Source organism: Mixophyes fleayi, chromosome 8 (genome assembly GCF_038048845.1).
Source record: "Mixophyes fleayi isolate aMixFle1 chromosome 8, aMixFle1.hap1, whole genome shotgun sequence".
NCBI lineage: Eukaryota > Metazoa > Chordata > Amphibia > Anura > Limnodynastidae > Mixophyes > Mixophyes fleayi.
In genome coordinates, this window is record NC_134409.1 from 5,244,868 (window position 1) to 5,258,631 (window position 13,764).

Below are 13,764 nucleotides of genomic sequence, written 5' to 3' on the forward strand. Positions count from 1 at the left end.
TACTGGAGGAGAGAACGTAAACAGCAGGAACCAGGCAGGGAAATAACTGAGGCGATAAGAACATTTCCACCAAACTCCCTGTGACGGTGCAACAAAGTGACAAGGAGATGATGATGCACCTTGTGAAGATAATATGTGATAAATCTCAGATATAGTAACTAAAGAGAAAATATTCATTTTTATCATTTTGACCAGTTTGGGGCAATTTAGACCTTCATGAAAGTCATAGTGGGGAAAAAAAAAATCATAATTCCGAAAAAAGTTGTCTTTAAAAATGTTGAGCAAATTTGTAGTTTAACAATGTTATACTGAAAAGTAACATTAAAAATAACAAAATTAACAAATGTATCATTTAAACAACTTAATAAAGTTGTCTGAATTAAAACTTTTGGCCCAATATTGCAAATCTGTGAACAGAACCACAAGAGATGCAATCCAGACATAGTCTGTGCTGCTGTGAGTATTCTGCCGAATATTGTCCACAGGTAGATCTCTCCTTGTTCACTTGAAAACCAGGGACATGACAGAAGCGTGTGATATGGAGATTAATAACAAGAAGTTGGATTATGAACTTTGTTTCATATAGAGACACATTTGATACTACAATTTTCCTGAAACTCACATCAGTACTCTGTGCTGCTGGGGACCCTGTTCCTTCCACTATATAACTCTCAGTCTGTGGCTTCCTACTGCCTCCATTCCTCTCCTCACATCATGTCACTGTTCCTGTCACATGCAGCCCTGTCCTAATTAACACATCACCCATCTCCTGATATACTCTGTGCTGCTGGAGGTCCTTGCTCCTTCCACTATATAACTCTCAGTCTGTGGCTTCCTACTGCCTCCATTCCCCTCTTCACATCATGTCACTGCCCCTGTCACATGCAGCCCTGTCCTCACTAACACATCACTCACCTCCTGATATACTCTGTGCTGCTGGGGGACCCTGCTCCTTCCACTATATAACTCTCAGTCTGTGGCTTCCTGCTGCCTCCATTCCCCTCCTCACATCATTTAACTGCCCCTGTCACATGCAGCCCTTATAACAGATATGGTGGCTCCAAGGATAAGAGCACAATGATGTCTGATTCATGGGGCAGATACAGTTCAGTGTGGATACCGCCAGATATCAACATCCGGCTGCGCACTTTGCCACCTGTTGCGGTAAGGAACCCTACTCATTTCTCTGCGCCCCTCGTAGGATGCGAGGTAAAATGAGCGGAGAGTTCAGCCTGAACCATGCGTTGATTAGTTTCCGCAGACTCCTCCGGTGACACATTGCGCTAATTTGAATTCTCCCCCCAAGAGACTGGCATAAGACACTGCTTCAAATGCAAGCTTGTTGGCAGGAAATCATGGTGGGTCTATAAGGAAGGAGCCGGTGTGTCCAGACCATTCTATAGTATTCAATTATTAACACACTAATTTTTTGTGAAAATATAACTTATGTGAATGATATGAGCCCTGTAGGATATCATGTGACCTGTAGGAGTCTAAGAACGAGAGCGACAGTCCAAGCTGTTTATATCTAGTATTGTAATGTTCCTTTACAAACAAAAAAATCAGCTGTAGCATGCCATGGCTTAATGATGTCCCTGTCTTTGTATTGGTATAATGGTTCGAATGTTCTAAAGAGATTGAGATGTTTGAGAACCACTGAACTAGGACAAGGGGAACGTCCAATACACTTGTATTTATCACAGATAAAGAGACGTAGACATCTAGGGCCAGATTTGTCTTCAAACGCAACGTGAATGCAACTTACTTTTAAAAATAAGCTTGTATGCACATACTAATACAGCCATGTTCAAATACAAGCAGGACAAGAAACGGTTCAAGTGGATTCTGGGTATAAGACCGCTCTGGCGATACGTTACAGAACAGACTGCAGGATACGCACATAGGTGAAATATAAAGTCCCATCAGAATGCATGAAAAAGAAAATGAATTTCCAGCTATTAATACTATAATCATTAATAAAAATATATGTTTTTAAAAAAATTTTTTTTACATGAAATACATAAATCAGGATGTTCTTAATGCGCACTGTCCATAAAATGCATTTTTACAGTTTCTCTTGAAACTAGAACACATGTTCTGGAAATCGTACGTGTAGTCATCACTATCAGCCGGCACTTACACCTGACCTGTAGCTGGGGCAAGTGATAGAGCTAAAGATGAGGTATCTAAGAGATGCCCAAAGCTTGAACCGGATGAATGTGCGTTTAAGTTCGGCACATCCATGCTGTCCACCGTCTACGTGTGTCCGCCCGTTCCCTCCCCCGTTCGGCCCTTTAAGTTCCAGACAGTCGTGTTGTTTGCGCTTGGATATGAATTGCATACAATTGCGTTCAGTCTGTTTCTGAGCACGCGCAGAGTTATTTCAGGTAAGATGCGGCAGGCAACAGGACTTACGTCCAAAGGTGACTCAGGCCCTATTGTGTGATGTTGGAGTTTTATTTCTATAACTGAACGAATATTAATACCCGACACAATAACTGTTATGTAATAACAGAGCACAGACACAAATACACAGACATATTATATGTGTAACACACACACCTGACAATAACCTTGCTGATACCCCCTCCATGTACAACCCACACCACCTCGGTGGGGCACTGGCTGCATCACCACTACCCATAGGGACTCCGCTCTAGCGGAGACCATGAACTAAAATGCCAAATTTGAATACCACCACCTCAACTCCAGGAACCCTCAGTATACCCCGTCATGACAAAGGTAACTAGCGCCACCTCTTGGGGGGAGGGGGTAGTCTGTCCTTCCTGAGACTGAAGGACTCATCACTAAGCCTGTACTCAACTCAGCCCTAAGCCCACCACTCCTTATAGAACCCCAATTGGTACCTCTCTGGATTACTGCCCTCCGGATAGTGCCCTCCTCTAGGGGGTGCTGTATAGATGTCACATTGGGCATATAGGGGGGGCTGAGAGGGTTCAGCGTGTGATGCGTTATATAATGTTTCAGGTTTGATTCTGTTGTAGTTGGTTTGGTTTATAACATACGAGTACCATCGTTACAATATGTACATAGACGTACAATCAATGGTTTATTAGGACACAAGATAAACAGACAGAAGGTTAAGAACTGTACAAGGGAACTAAGAGGACGCTTGGCAGAGTACACAGATCTCCGTCCAGGCCTGGCAGTGTTCAGCTGTGTCGGGGGGGGAGGGGGTCCTCATTCTTATCACATACGTCCAGCCGCACACTTAGAATAGACACACATGCATAAACAAAGAGATACAGGCTGCGAGCATGGACATATCCACATTACACATTTGTGTGGTTTGTGTACACAGCCACAGCTGAGTGACACCAGAGAAGCCTATGATCCGGCATTGGGCTTTGCTGTACTCCGAGATCTCCCTCTCCCGGGAAGGGGGGGGTTCAAATGAGTCCTTATTTTATACACAGAAAGTCCTGGTCTCTGGCAACCAATGTGCCGAGGACGTAAAGTTTCTTCCATCCTCGTTTTATGCTTCTTCAGCTGTTGCATCGATTCCGGCATAGGTGAAATTCTCAAACAACGCCATGTTCACGTAAGCCTGGGAAACACGGATGTGAGACATAAAGTTATTACAGGGAGCGGCTGAGATTCCACAGGGGGATTTCATGCAAAGAAAACCCCGAAACATATATTTAATTTATCTGTAGCTACTAAAATAAAAGAAACACTTAAAAAGGGCAATAGACATCAGGGGGTAAATGTATCAAACGGCAAAGTCCATCGGGTTGTGTCTTTAATAAAATTGCCATTTTAAAATATGGTGACACACCTCTGAGGATCGTGGTTTTATAATACTTATAGAATGCAAAACCCGCAAGATCTGACAACGCAACAATGACGTTTTGCCTCCTTTCAGATCCGAGGACGCACGAAAGTACCAAGACGGCTCGCGAGCCTACTCGGATCCCCTAAGTTAGGGTGGGCTCGGTTTTCAGAAAACCGAGCCCAAGCATCTATAATTTATATCTATATTGTAAGCTTCACTGAATGTTTATAGAAAAGTCTGAGTAATGAAGTATGGAGAACTTCCTCTTTCAGGGAACAGTTTTGGGGTGTGGGCACTGATTGGGTGACTCGTACCTTTCTGGCCTCCAGCATACGTATGAGCTGTAGAGATATCTGAGTGAACGGAGGACGCTCGTAGGGTCGATCTCTCCAGCACTGCCGCATCAGTTCGTACCTGAAACAAGAACCCACTGTAAGTGATCACCAGTGACGAGAACCCCAACACCAGAACTCTCAACTCTCATGGTCCCACCGTGCCTCACTCTCTGACGGTGATTGGAGAACTCCATTATCACAGTTTTTGGGGGGTTTTGGCAAAACAATCCATACGATGTACCCTACTGTAACAGGCACACGTTCCATGCATGAAATAGAACAATATTCACAGACTTATGATCTGGATAAAGTTCATTAATATATATTACAAACACTTACACCTCATCGTCACAGTTGCGGGGTTTCTCCATCCTGTAACCCTGCGGTAATTTTTCATAGAGCTCCGCACAGGTCATCCCACAATACGGCGTTCCTCCTGGAGATACAATGAACATGTGACTCTCCTTATAGCGCAGACAGGCTGGTTCTCACCCTACTGCGCCAAAACATCAGTGGTGATAATCATATGGTTTTTATTTTCCTGATCATTTCCATTTTATATCAATATTAAATTATTGTGACCAACTTATAATATATGTCTGCTTTATCATATATATTAATGAAGGCTGTAGTTGTAATCTATATCTATACATATTTTTTTTCACAAAGTGTAAGATTTATTATTTTATTGTAGATATAAATGTTAGCTTTTCCCCTTCAATCTCAATTTCTTGTCACTATTCATTGTGCTTTAAAACAATGTGTTAGTGAATTGTAGCAAAATAATAGTTTAGTTTATCGCTCACAAGAAGGTAAATGGTTAAAAATAATGTCTGGTGTTATCCACAAATCCCTTTTATAGTAGGAGTAGGCAATTAAACATGCTGGAATAGAGTACGGCATAGCGCCATCTAGTTGTAATTTATCCACATAACACTTCTATAGTAGGCAATTAAACATGCTGCATATGCAGTTCCACTGGAATAGTGAGCAGCACACTGCCCTCTAGTGGACATTACATTCAATATATCAAAATCAATATATACGGGATAGTGGTAATATTCACAGAACTTGTTACCCCTAATCTTTTTAACTACATGATTAATTTCCTAAATAATCTGACCTGAAAACAAGGGGGGGGGGGGGCATTAAGCATGCAGTCTGGTGCACAGGTAATTTTGCAAAAAAAATTTTTTGCTACACCCAACCTTCATTTATTTTACTGTACAAACAAAAAAAACACTAAAAAATGGATTGGTTGCTATGGGTTACACATATGTGTTTTTTTTTATATTACTATCATTATTATTATTATTATTATTATTATTATTATTATTATTATTATTATGATGTATTGTATGGTGAACGATGAATAAATTAGTACATATTATGTCTTAATAACTCACATTTTTTATTTATCTGTTTTTTTTGCACAGTTACCTGGCTGTCAGCTTTTATAAATGTCCCACAAAATATCCGAACATTCCAAATGAAACTAATACTTCACTTACCTAAACTGACAATCTCCCAGAGTAAGACCCCAAAGGACCATCTATGGAAAAAGCAAATATGTTACAGATCTGAAGAGGTAAAGACTCAGTATGTGAGGCATATAGACAATGCTGGGCGCTACCTATCATATTATAATTCATATAACTGCAGCTCTCTGATTTATGGGGATTATTTTCATATCTATGACCTTTTCAGCTGGATGAGAGGAAGACATTTGTATTTGCACATCCTGTTTCCTTGTGCAAAGGAAATGCAATCCTCTAATCCTACTGGAAACACCATTCTTAAAATGAGAAATTGCTGTATACATTATATTTTAATATACCTTTCAGTATAAATATATATTACCATAATTTATCTGGCAAATCTCCACAGCGCACAGGTGCCATCACTTCTATCTCAGCCTGTTTCTGAGCAAACCCCATAGATTGCCGTTAGATTGCTCTGGTTATATCGTATTCCAGAACTGACCTTGCTTATGGAAACTTGGTGTGACAACTATCATTGCCTAAAGAGTTAAATATATTGTTTCAATCTGTTAAATTTGCATCGCTGTGGTTATATTAGGAAATGCATTTAGTGATCATTTATCTAAATAAGGTAAAGATATACCAAGGATGTCTCATTTCAAAAGGTTTAATAAGTTTGTCCAGATGCTAAGCTGGTTAAAATGTATTTTTTCGATCCCACTTCGATTGTGTGATTACTAAGACACATTATTGTCTTTTTTTAGAAGATTATAGAATAATTCTTTGGGAGTTGTTGAGGGCAGGATTACTGTAGTTTTGTTTGATATTGAACTTGCTCTGCTTTACAGTAACCTACATTAAATTTTCATTTGTATGATTAGTAAATGAAATAATTATTTGCTTTTTTTCTCTTAGTCTTTAGTTTCTTTGTGCGTCCATGAAATGTTACACAACATGACCAGCCTGGGGCTGTTTCTTATAGATGGGACTTACACGTCACTCTTTGTAGTATAGACGCTGTAGTTAAGAGACTCGATGGCCATCCAGCGCACTGGGAGTCGGCCCTGCAATGTTAGCGGAAAACAAAATAAATTCAAAACTAAAAACTAGACCCATAAATATCAATGTTCAGTTCAGTCATTCAGTCGGCCCTGTCCAGGATTTAACTGACAAAATCTATAAATCCCATTACTATTATCTACTACTTGTTTGTTAACATTTATTTATATAGCATCCCTACAACCCTACAGATGGGAACAAACAGTAATAAAAAAGACGGGGTAATAACAGACAAAGCAATGAAAGGGCCGTTACCACTATCACCATTATCCACGAACACTATCCCCTTGTATTATTATCTAAATTAAAATCACCAATAATACTATTCACTCCTATCTTCTATAATGCTACTGACAATGATATTATTTTTACTATCTACCATGGTTTAAGTTGGTATAAGGACTAAATGCCCCCTCTGAATGCGGCAAGTCTCCAATACCATTTAGAACATGTCTCCAGTAGACCTCGTACAAGTTTATGACTAGACTTTTTCCTTATTTAATATATGACCTTCCTCAAGGCGAGTTCCACCAATGATAGAAATACAGTGATACACATATCCGGGAAGGACGTCACCAACCACAGGAGCTTCACTCAATGGGGCTAAATATTGAGCTAACGAAGGGGACACGTAAACAAGAATCTAGACCACTAGACTGGGTGGGACCCTCCACTTCATGTGTCTACAAGTTGGATTCCAGTGGGACATAATGATGTCATTCAGTAGAGTCTATGGTTGTTATTAGAGAAGTGGATGACACAATAGGCCTAAGAGGGAGACATCTGGCCCAGGCCTCATCTACTGGACACCAATGTGTAGTCACTGTCTAATACTGCAGTGTACGGTACCCACCGTCCTGTGGCAGCAATTATTCCCTTCATTCACAAACCACATTCTTAGACAGCGATGCAGAGTCGGACAACCTACCATGGTCTTCTTCACATAAACCTCCTCTCCTCTTGAAAGGCCAAAGTCTGCGATCTTTGCTGCTAAATTTTCTCCAACTAGGACATTTCTGGCAGCGAGATCCCTGTGGATGAACTGAGAAAGCACCACAGGAACATTAGACATCAAGGACCATATAGGGTACGTTAGATACTTTTCTAAAGAGTTATTTATATTTGCAGAAATAAGAACACATGAAAAACAGGTGATACAGCAACTTTTGAGTTTTAAATTCTCATTCATGTGGTTGTTATACTGTTAGTATCACTGGTGGTTGTTATACTGTTAGTATCACTGGTGGTTGTTATACTGTTACTGTCACTGGTGGTTGTTATACTGTTACTGTCACTGGTGGTTGTTATACTGTTAGTATCACTGGTGGTTGTTATACTGTTACTGTCACTGGTGGTTGTTATACTGTTAGAATCACTGCTGGTTGTTATACTGTTAGTATCACTGGTGGTTGTTATACTGTTAGTATCACTGGTGGTTGTTATACTGTTACTGTCACTGGTGGTTGTTATACTGTTAGAATCACTGCTGGTTGTTATACTGTTAGTATCACTGGTGGTTGTTATACTGTTAGTATCACTGGTGGTTGTTATACTGTTACTGTCACTGGTGGTTGTTATACTGTTAGTATCACTGGTGGTTGTTATACTGTTACTGTCACTGGTGGTTGTTATACTGTTAGAATCACTGGTGGTTGTTATACTGTTAGTATCACTGGTGGTTGTTATACTGTTAGTATCACTGGTGGTTGTTATACTGTTAGTATCACTGGTGGTTGTTATACTGTTACTGTCACTGGTGGTTGTTATACTGTTACTGTCACTGGTGGTTGTTATACTGTTAGTATCACTGGTGGTTGTTATACTGTTACTGTCACTGGTGGTTGTTATACTGTTAGAATCACTGGTGGTTGTTATACTGTTACTGTCACTGGTGGTTGTTATACTGTTACTGTCACTGGTGGTTGTTATACTGTTAGTATCACTGGTGGTTGTTATACTGTTAGTATCACTGGTGGTTGTTATACTGTTAGTATCACTGGTGGTTGTTATACTGTTACTGTCACTGGTGGTTGTTATACTGTTAGTATCACTGGTGGTTGTTATACTGTTACTGTCACTGGTGGTTGTTATACTGTTACTGTCACTGGTGGTTGTTATACTGTTAGAATCACTGGTGGTTGTTATACTGTTAGTATCACTGGTGGTTGTTATACTGTTAGTATCACTGGTGGTTGTTATACTGTTAGTATCACTGGTGGTTGTTATACTGTTACTGTCACTGGTGGTTGTTATACTGTTAGAATCACTGGTGGTTGTTATACTGTTAGTATCACTGGTGGTTGTTATACTGTTAGTATCACTGGTGGTTGTTATACTGTTACTGTCACTGGTGGTTGTTATACTGTTAGTATCACTGGTGGTTGTTATACTGTTACTGTCACTGGTGGTTGTTATACTGTTAGAATCACTGGTGGTTGTTATACTGTTACTGTCACTGGTGGTTGTTATACTGTTAGAATCACTGGTGGTTGTTATACTGTTAGTATCACTGGTGGTTGTTATACTGTTAGTATCACTGGTGGTTGTTATACTGTTAGTATCACTGGTGGTTGTTATACTGTTAGTATCACTGGTGGTTGTTATACTGTTAGTATCACTGGTGGTTGTTATACTGTTAGTATCACTGGTGGTTGTTATACTGTTAGTATCACTGGTGGTTGTTATACTGTTAGTATCACTGGTGGTTGTTATACTGTTAGTATCACTGGTGGTTGTTATACTGTTACTGTCACTGGTGGTTGTTATACTGTTAGTATCACTGGTGGTTGTTATACTGTTACTGTCACTGGTGGTTGTTATACTGTTAGTATCACTGGTGGTTGTTATACTGTTACTGTCACTGGTGGTTGTTATACTGTTAGAATCACTGGTGGTTGTTATACTGTTAGTATCACTGGTGGTTGTTATACTGTTAGTATCACTGGTGGTTGTTATACTGTTAGTATCACTGGTGGTTGTTATACTGTTAGTATCACTGGTGGTTGTTATACTGTTAGTATCACTGGTGGTTGTTATACTGTTACTGTCACTGGTGGTTGTTATACTGTTACTGTCACTGGTGGTTGTTATACTGTTACTGTCACTGGTGGTTGTTATACTGTTAGTATCACTGGTGGTTGTTATACTGTTAGTATCACTGCTGGTTGTTATACTGTTACTGTCACTGGTGGTTGTTATACTGTTACTGTCACTGGTGGTTGTTATACTGTTAGAATCACTGGTGGTTGTTATACTGTTAGTATCACTGGTGGTTGTTATACTGTTACTGTCACTGGTGGTTGTTATACTGTTAGAATCACTGGTGGTTGTTATACTGTTAGTATCACTGGTGGTTGTTATACTGTTAGTATCACTGGTGGTTGTTATACTGTTAGTATCACTGGTGGTTGTTATACTGTTAGTATCACTGGTGGTTGTTATACTGTTAGTATCACTGGTGGTTGTTATACTGTTACTGTCACTGGTGGTTGTTATACTGTTACTGTCACTGGTGGTTGTTATACTGTTACTGTCACTGGTGGTTGTTATACTGTTAGTATCACTGGTGGTTGTTATACTGTTAGTATCACTGGTGGTTGTTATACTGTTACTGTCACTGGTGGTTGTTATACTGTTACTGTCACTGGTGGTTGTTATACTGTTAGTATCACTGGTGGTTGTTATACTGTTAGTATCACTGCTGGTTGTTATACTGTTACTGTCACTGGTGGTTGTTATACTGTTAGTATCACTGGTGGTTGTTATACTGTTAGAATCACTGGTGGTTGTTATACTGTTAGTATCACTGGTGGTTGTTATACTGTTAGTATCACTGGTGGTTGTTATACTGTTAGTATCACTGGTGGTTGTTATACTGTTAGTATCACTGGTGGTTGTTATACTGTTAGTATCACTGGTGGTTGTTATACTGTTAGTATCACTGGTGGTTGTTATACTGTTACTGTCACTGGTGGTTGTTATACTGTTAGAATCACTGGTGGTTGTTATACTGTTACTGTCACTGGTGGTTGTTATACTGTTACTGTCACTGGTGGTTGTTATACTGTTAGTATCACTGGTGGTTGTTATACTGTTACTGTCACTGGTGGTTGTTATACTGTTACTGTCACTGGTGGTTGTTATACTGTTAGTATCACTGGTGGTTGTTATACTGTTAGAATCACTGGTGGTTGTTATACTGTTAGTATCACTGGTGGTTGTTATACTGTTAGTATCACTGGTGGTTGTTATACTGTTAGTATCACTGGTGGTTGTTATACTGTTAGTATCACTGGTGGTTGTTATACTGTTAGTATCACTGGTGGTTGTTATACTGTTAGTATCACTGGTGGTTGTTATACTGTTACTGTCACTGGTGGTTGTTATACTGTTAGTATCACTGGTGGTTGTTATACTGTTACTGTCACTGGTGGTTGTTATACTGTTAGTATCACTGGTGGTTGTTATACTGTTAGTATCACTGGTGGTTGTTATACTGTTAGTATCACTGGTGGTTGTTATACTGTTACTGTCACTGGTGGTTGTTATACTGTTACTGTCACTGGTGGTTGTTATACTGTTACTGTCACTGGTGGTTGTTATACTGTTAGTATCACTGCTGGTTGTTATACTGTTAGTATCACTGCTGGTTGTTATACTGTTACTGTCACTGGTGGTTGTTATACTGTTAGTATCACTGGTGGTTGTTATACTGTTAGAATCACTGGTGGTTGTTATACTGTTAGTATCACTGGTGGTTGTTATATTGTTAGTATCACTGGTGGTTGTTATACTGTTAGTATCACTGGTGGTTGTTATACTGTTAGTATCACTGGTGGTTGTTATACTGTTAGTATCACTGGTGGTTGTTATACTGTTAGTATCACTGGTGGTCGTTATACTGTTAGTATCACTGGTGGTTGTTATACTGTTAGTATCACTGGTGGTTGTTATACTGTTAGTATCACTGGTGGTTGTTATACTGTTACTGTCACTGGTGGTTGTTATACTGTTAGTATCACTGGTGGTTGTTATACTGTTAGAATCACTGGTGGTTGTTATACTGTTAGTATCACTGGTGGTTGTTATATTGTTAGTATCACTGGTGGTTGTTATACTGTTAGTATCACTGGTGGTTGTTATACTGTTAGTATCACTGGTGGTTGTTATACTGTTAGTATCACTGGTGGTTGTTATACTGTTAGTATCACTGGTGGTCGTTATACTGTTAGTATCACTGGTGGTTGTTATACTGTTAGTATCACTGGTGGTTGTTATACTGTTAGTATCACTGGTGGTTGTTATACTGTTAGTATCACTGGTGGTTGTTATACTGTTAGTATCACTGGTGGTTGTTATACTGTTAGTATCACTGGTGGTTGTTATACTGTTAGTATCACTGGTGGTTGTTATACTGTTACTGTCACTGGTGGTTGTTATACTGTTAGAATCACTGGTGGTTGTTATACTGTTACTGTCACTGGTGGTTGTTATACTGTTACTGTCACTGGTGGTTGTTATACTGTTAGTATCACTGGTGGTTGTTATACTGTTACTGTCACTGGTGGTTGTTATACTGTTACTGTCACTGGTGGTTGTTATACTGTTAGTATCACTGGTGGTTGTTATACTGTTAGAATCACTGGTGGTTGTTATACTGTTAGAACCACCGGTGGTTGTTATACTGTTACTGTCACTGGTGGTTGTTATACTGTTACTGTCACTGGTGGTTGTTATACTGTTACTGTCACTGGTGGTTGTTATACTGTTACTTTCACTGGTGGTTGTTATACTGTTAGTATCACTGGTGGTTGTTATACTGTTAGTATCACTGGTGGTCGTTATACTGTTAGTATCACTGGTGGTCGTTATACTGTTAGTATCACTGGTGGTTGTTATACTGTTAGTATCACTGGTGGTTGTTATACTGTTAGTATCACTGGTGGTTGTTATACTGTTAGTATCACTGGTGGTTGTTATACTGTTAGTATCACTGGTGGTTGTTATACTGTTAGTATCACTGGTGGTCGTTATACTGTTAGTATCACTGGTGGTTGTTATACTGTTAGTATCACTGGTGGTTGTTATACTGTTAGTATCACTGGTGGTTGTTATACTGTTACTGTCACTGGTGGTTGTTATACTGTTACTGTCACTGGTGGTTGTTATACTGTTAGTATCACTGGTGGTTGTTATACTGTTACTGTCACTGGTGGTTGTTATACTGTTAGTATCACTGGTGGTTGTTATACTGTTAGTATCACTGGTGGTTGTTATACTGTTAGTATCACTGGTGGTTGTTATACTGTTAGTATCACTGGTGGTTGTTATACTGTTAGTATCACTGGTGGTTGTTATACTGTTAGTATCACTGGTGGTTGTTATACTGTTAGTATCACTGGTGGTTGTTATACTGTTAGTATCACTGGTGGTTGTTATACTGTTAGTATCACTGGTGGTTGTTATACTGTTACTGTCACTGGTGGTTGTTATACTGTTACTGTCACTGGTGGTTGTTATACTGTTAGTATCACTGGTGGTTGTTATACTGTTAGTATCACTGGTGGTTGTTATACTGTTAGTATCACTGGTGGTTGTTATACTGTTACTGTCACTGGTGGTTGTTATACCGTTACTGTCACTGGTGGTTGTTATACTGTTACTGTCACTGGTGGTTGTTATACTGTTACTGTCACTGGTGGTTGTTATACTGTTACTGTCACTGGTGGTTGTTATACTGTTAGAATCACTGGAGGATCATACTATACAAAGAGCCGGTACCTGTTTCTCACTGAGATACTGCATCCCTTTCCCTACATCCGAGGCAAACTGCAGGAGCTGCTGCGAGGTAAGTGTCGACGCCGTCCCGTGCTCCTTGGCAAACGCTGGATCTGTCTCCAGAACTCTGCTTTTACGCAGGAAGTCGAGCAAGTTCCCGTATGGGGCATATTCTATGGCGATATACAGGTACCCTGCAAGAAAAGGTAGGTGGTGTCTGTGACTAGTCATCATCTCCTTCTAAAGGAATAGAAGACAAATAGATATAGGATGACACAATGCTCTCAGTCACTTATGTTAGTGTGTGATGGGGGTA

General features: G+C 39.7%; 1 protein-coding gene across 2 annotated transcripts in view; it reads right to left on the minus strand.

Moving 5' to 3' along the window:
* Window positions 1-3,037: 3,037 nt before the first annotated feature.
* Window positions 3,038-13,764, minus strand: part of TIE1 (tyrosine kinase with immunoglobulin like and EGF like domains 1) — a 49,060-nt gene continuing 38,333 nt past the window's right edge. For both annotated transcript variants that reach the window (XM_075181712.1, XM_075181711.1), the window contains 7 exons: window positions 13,452-13,642; window positions 7,600-7,713; window positions 6,606-6,676; window positions 5,643-5,683; window positions 4,471-4,567; window positions 4,111-4,210; window positions 3,038-3,568 (listed from right to left, as the gene is read on the minus strand). In XM_075181712.1, coding sequence (XP_075037813.1) covers window positions 3,497-3,568; window positions 4,111-4,210; window positions 4,471-4,567; window positions 5,643-5,683; window positions 6,606-6,676; window positions 7,600-7,713; window positions 13,452-13,642 — 686 coding nt within the window. In that variant the 3' untranslated portion in view covers window positions 3,038-3,496. The remainder of the gene's footprint in view (window positions 3,569-4,110; window positions 4,211-4,470; window positions 4,568-5,642; window positions 5,684-6,605; window positions 6,677-7,599; window positions 7,714-13,451; window positions 13,643-13,764) is intronic.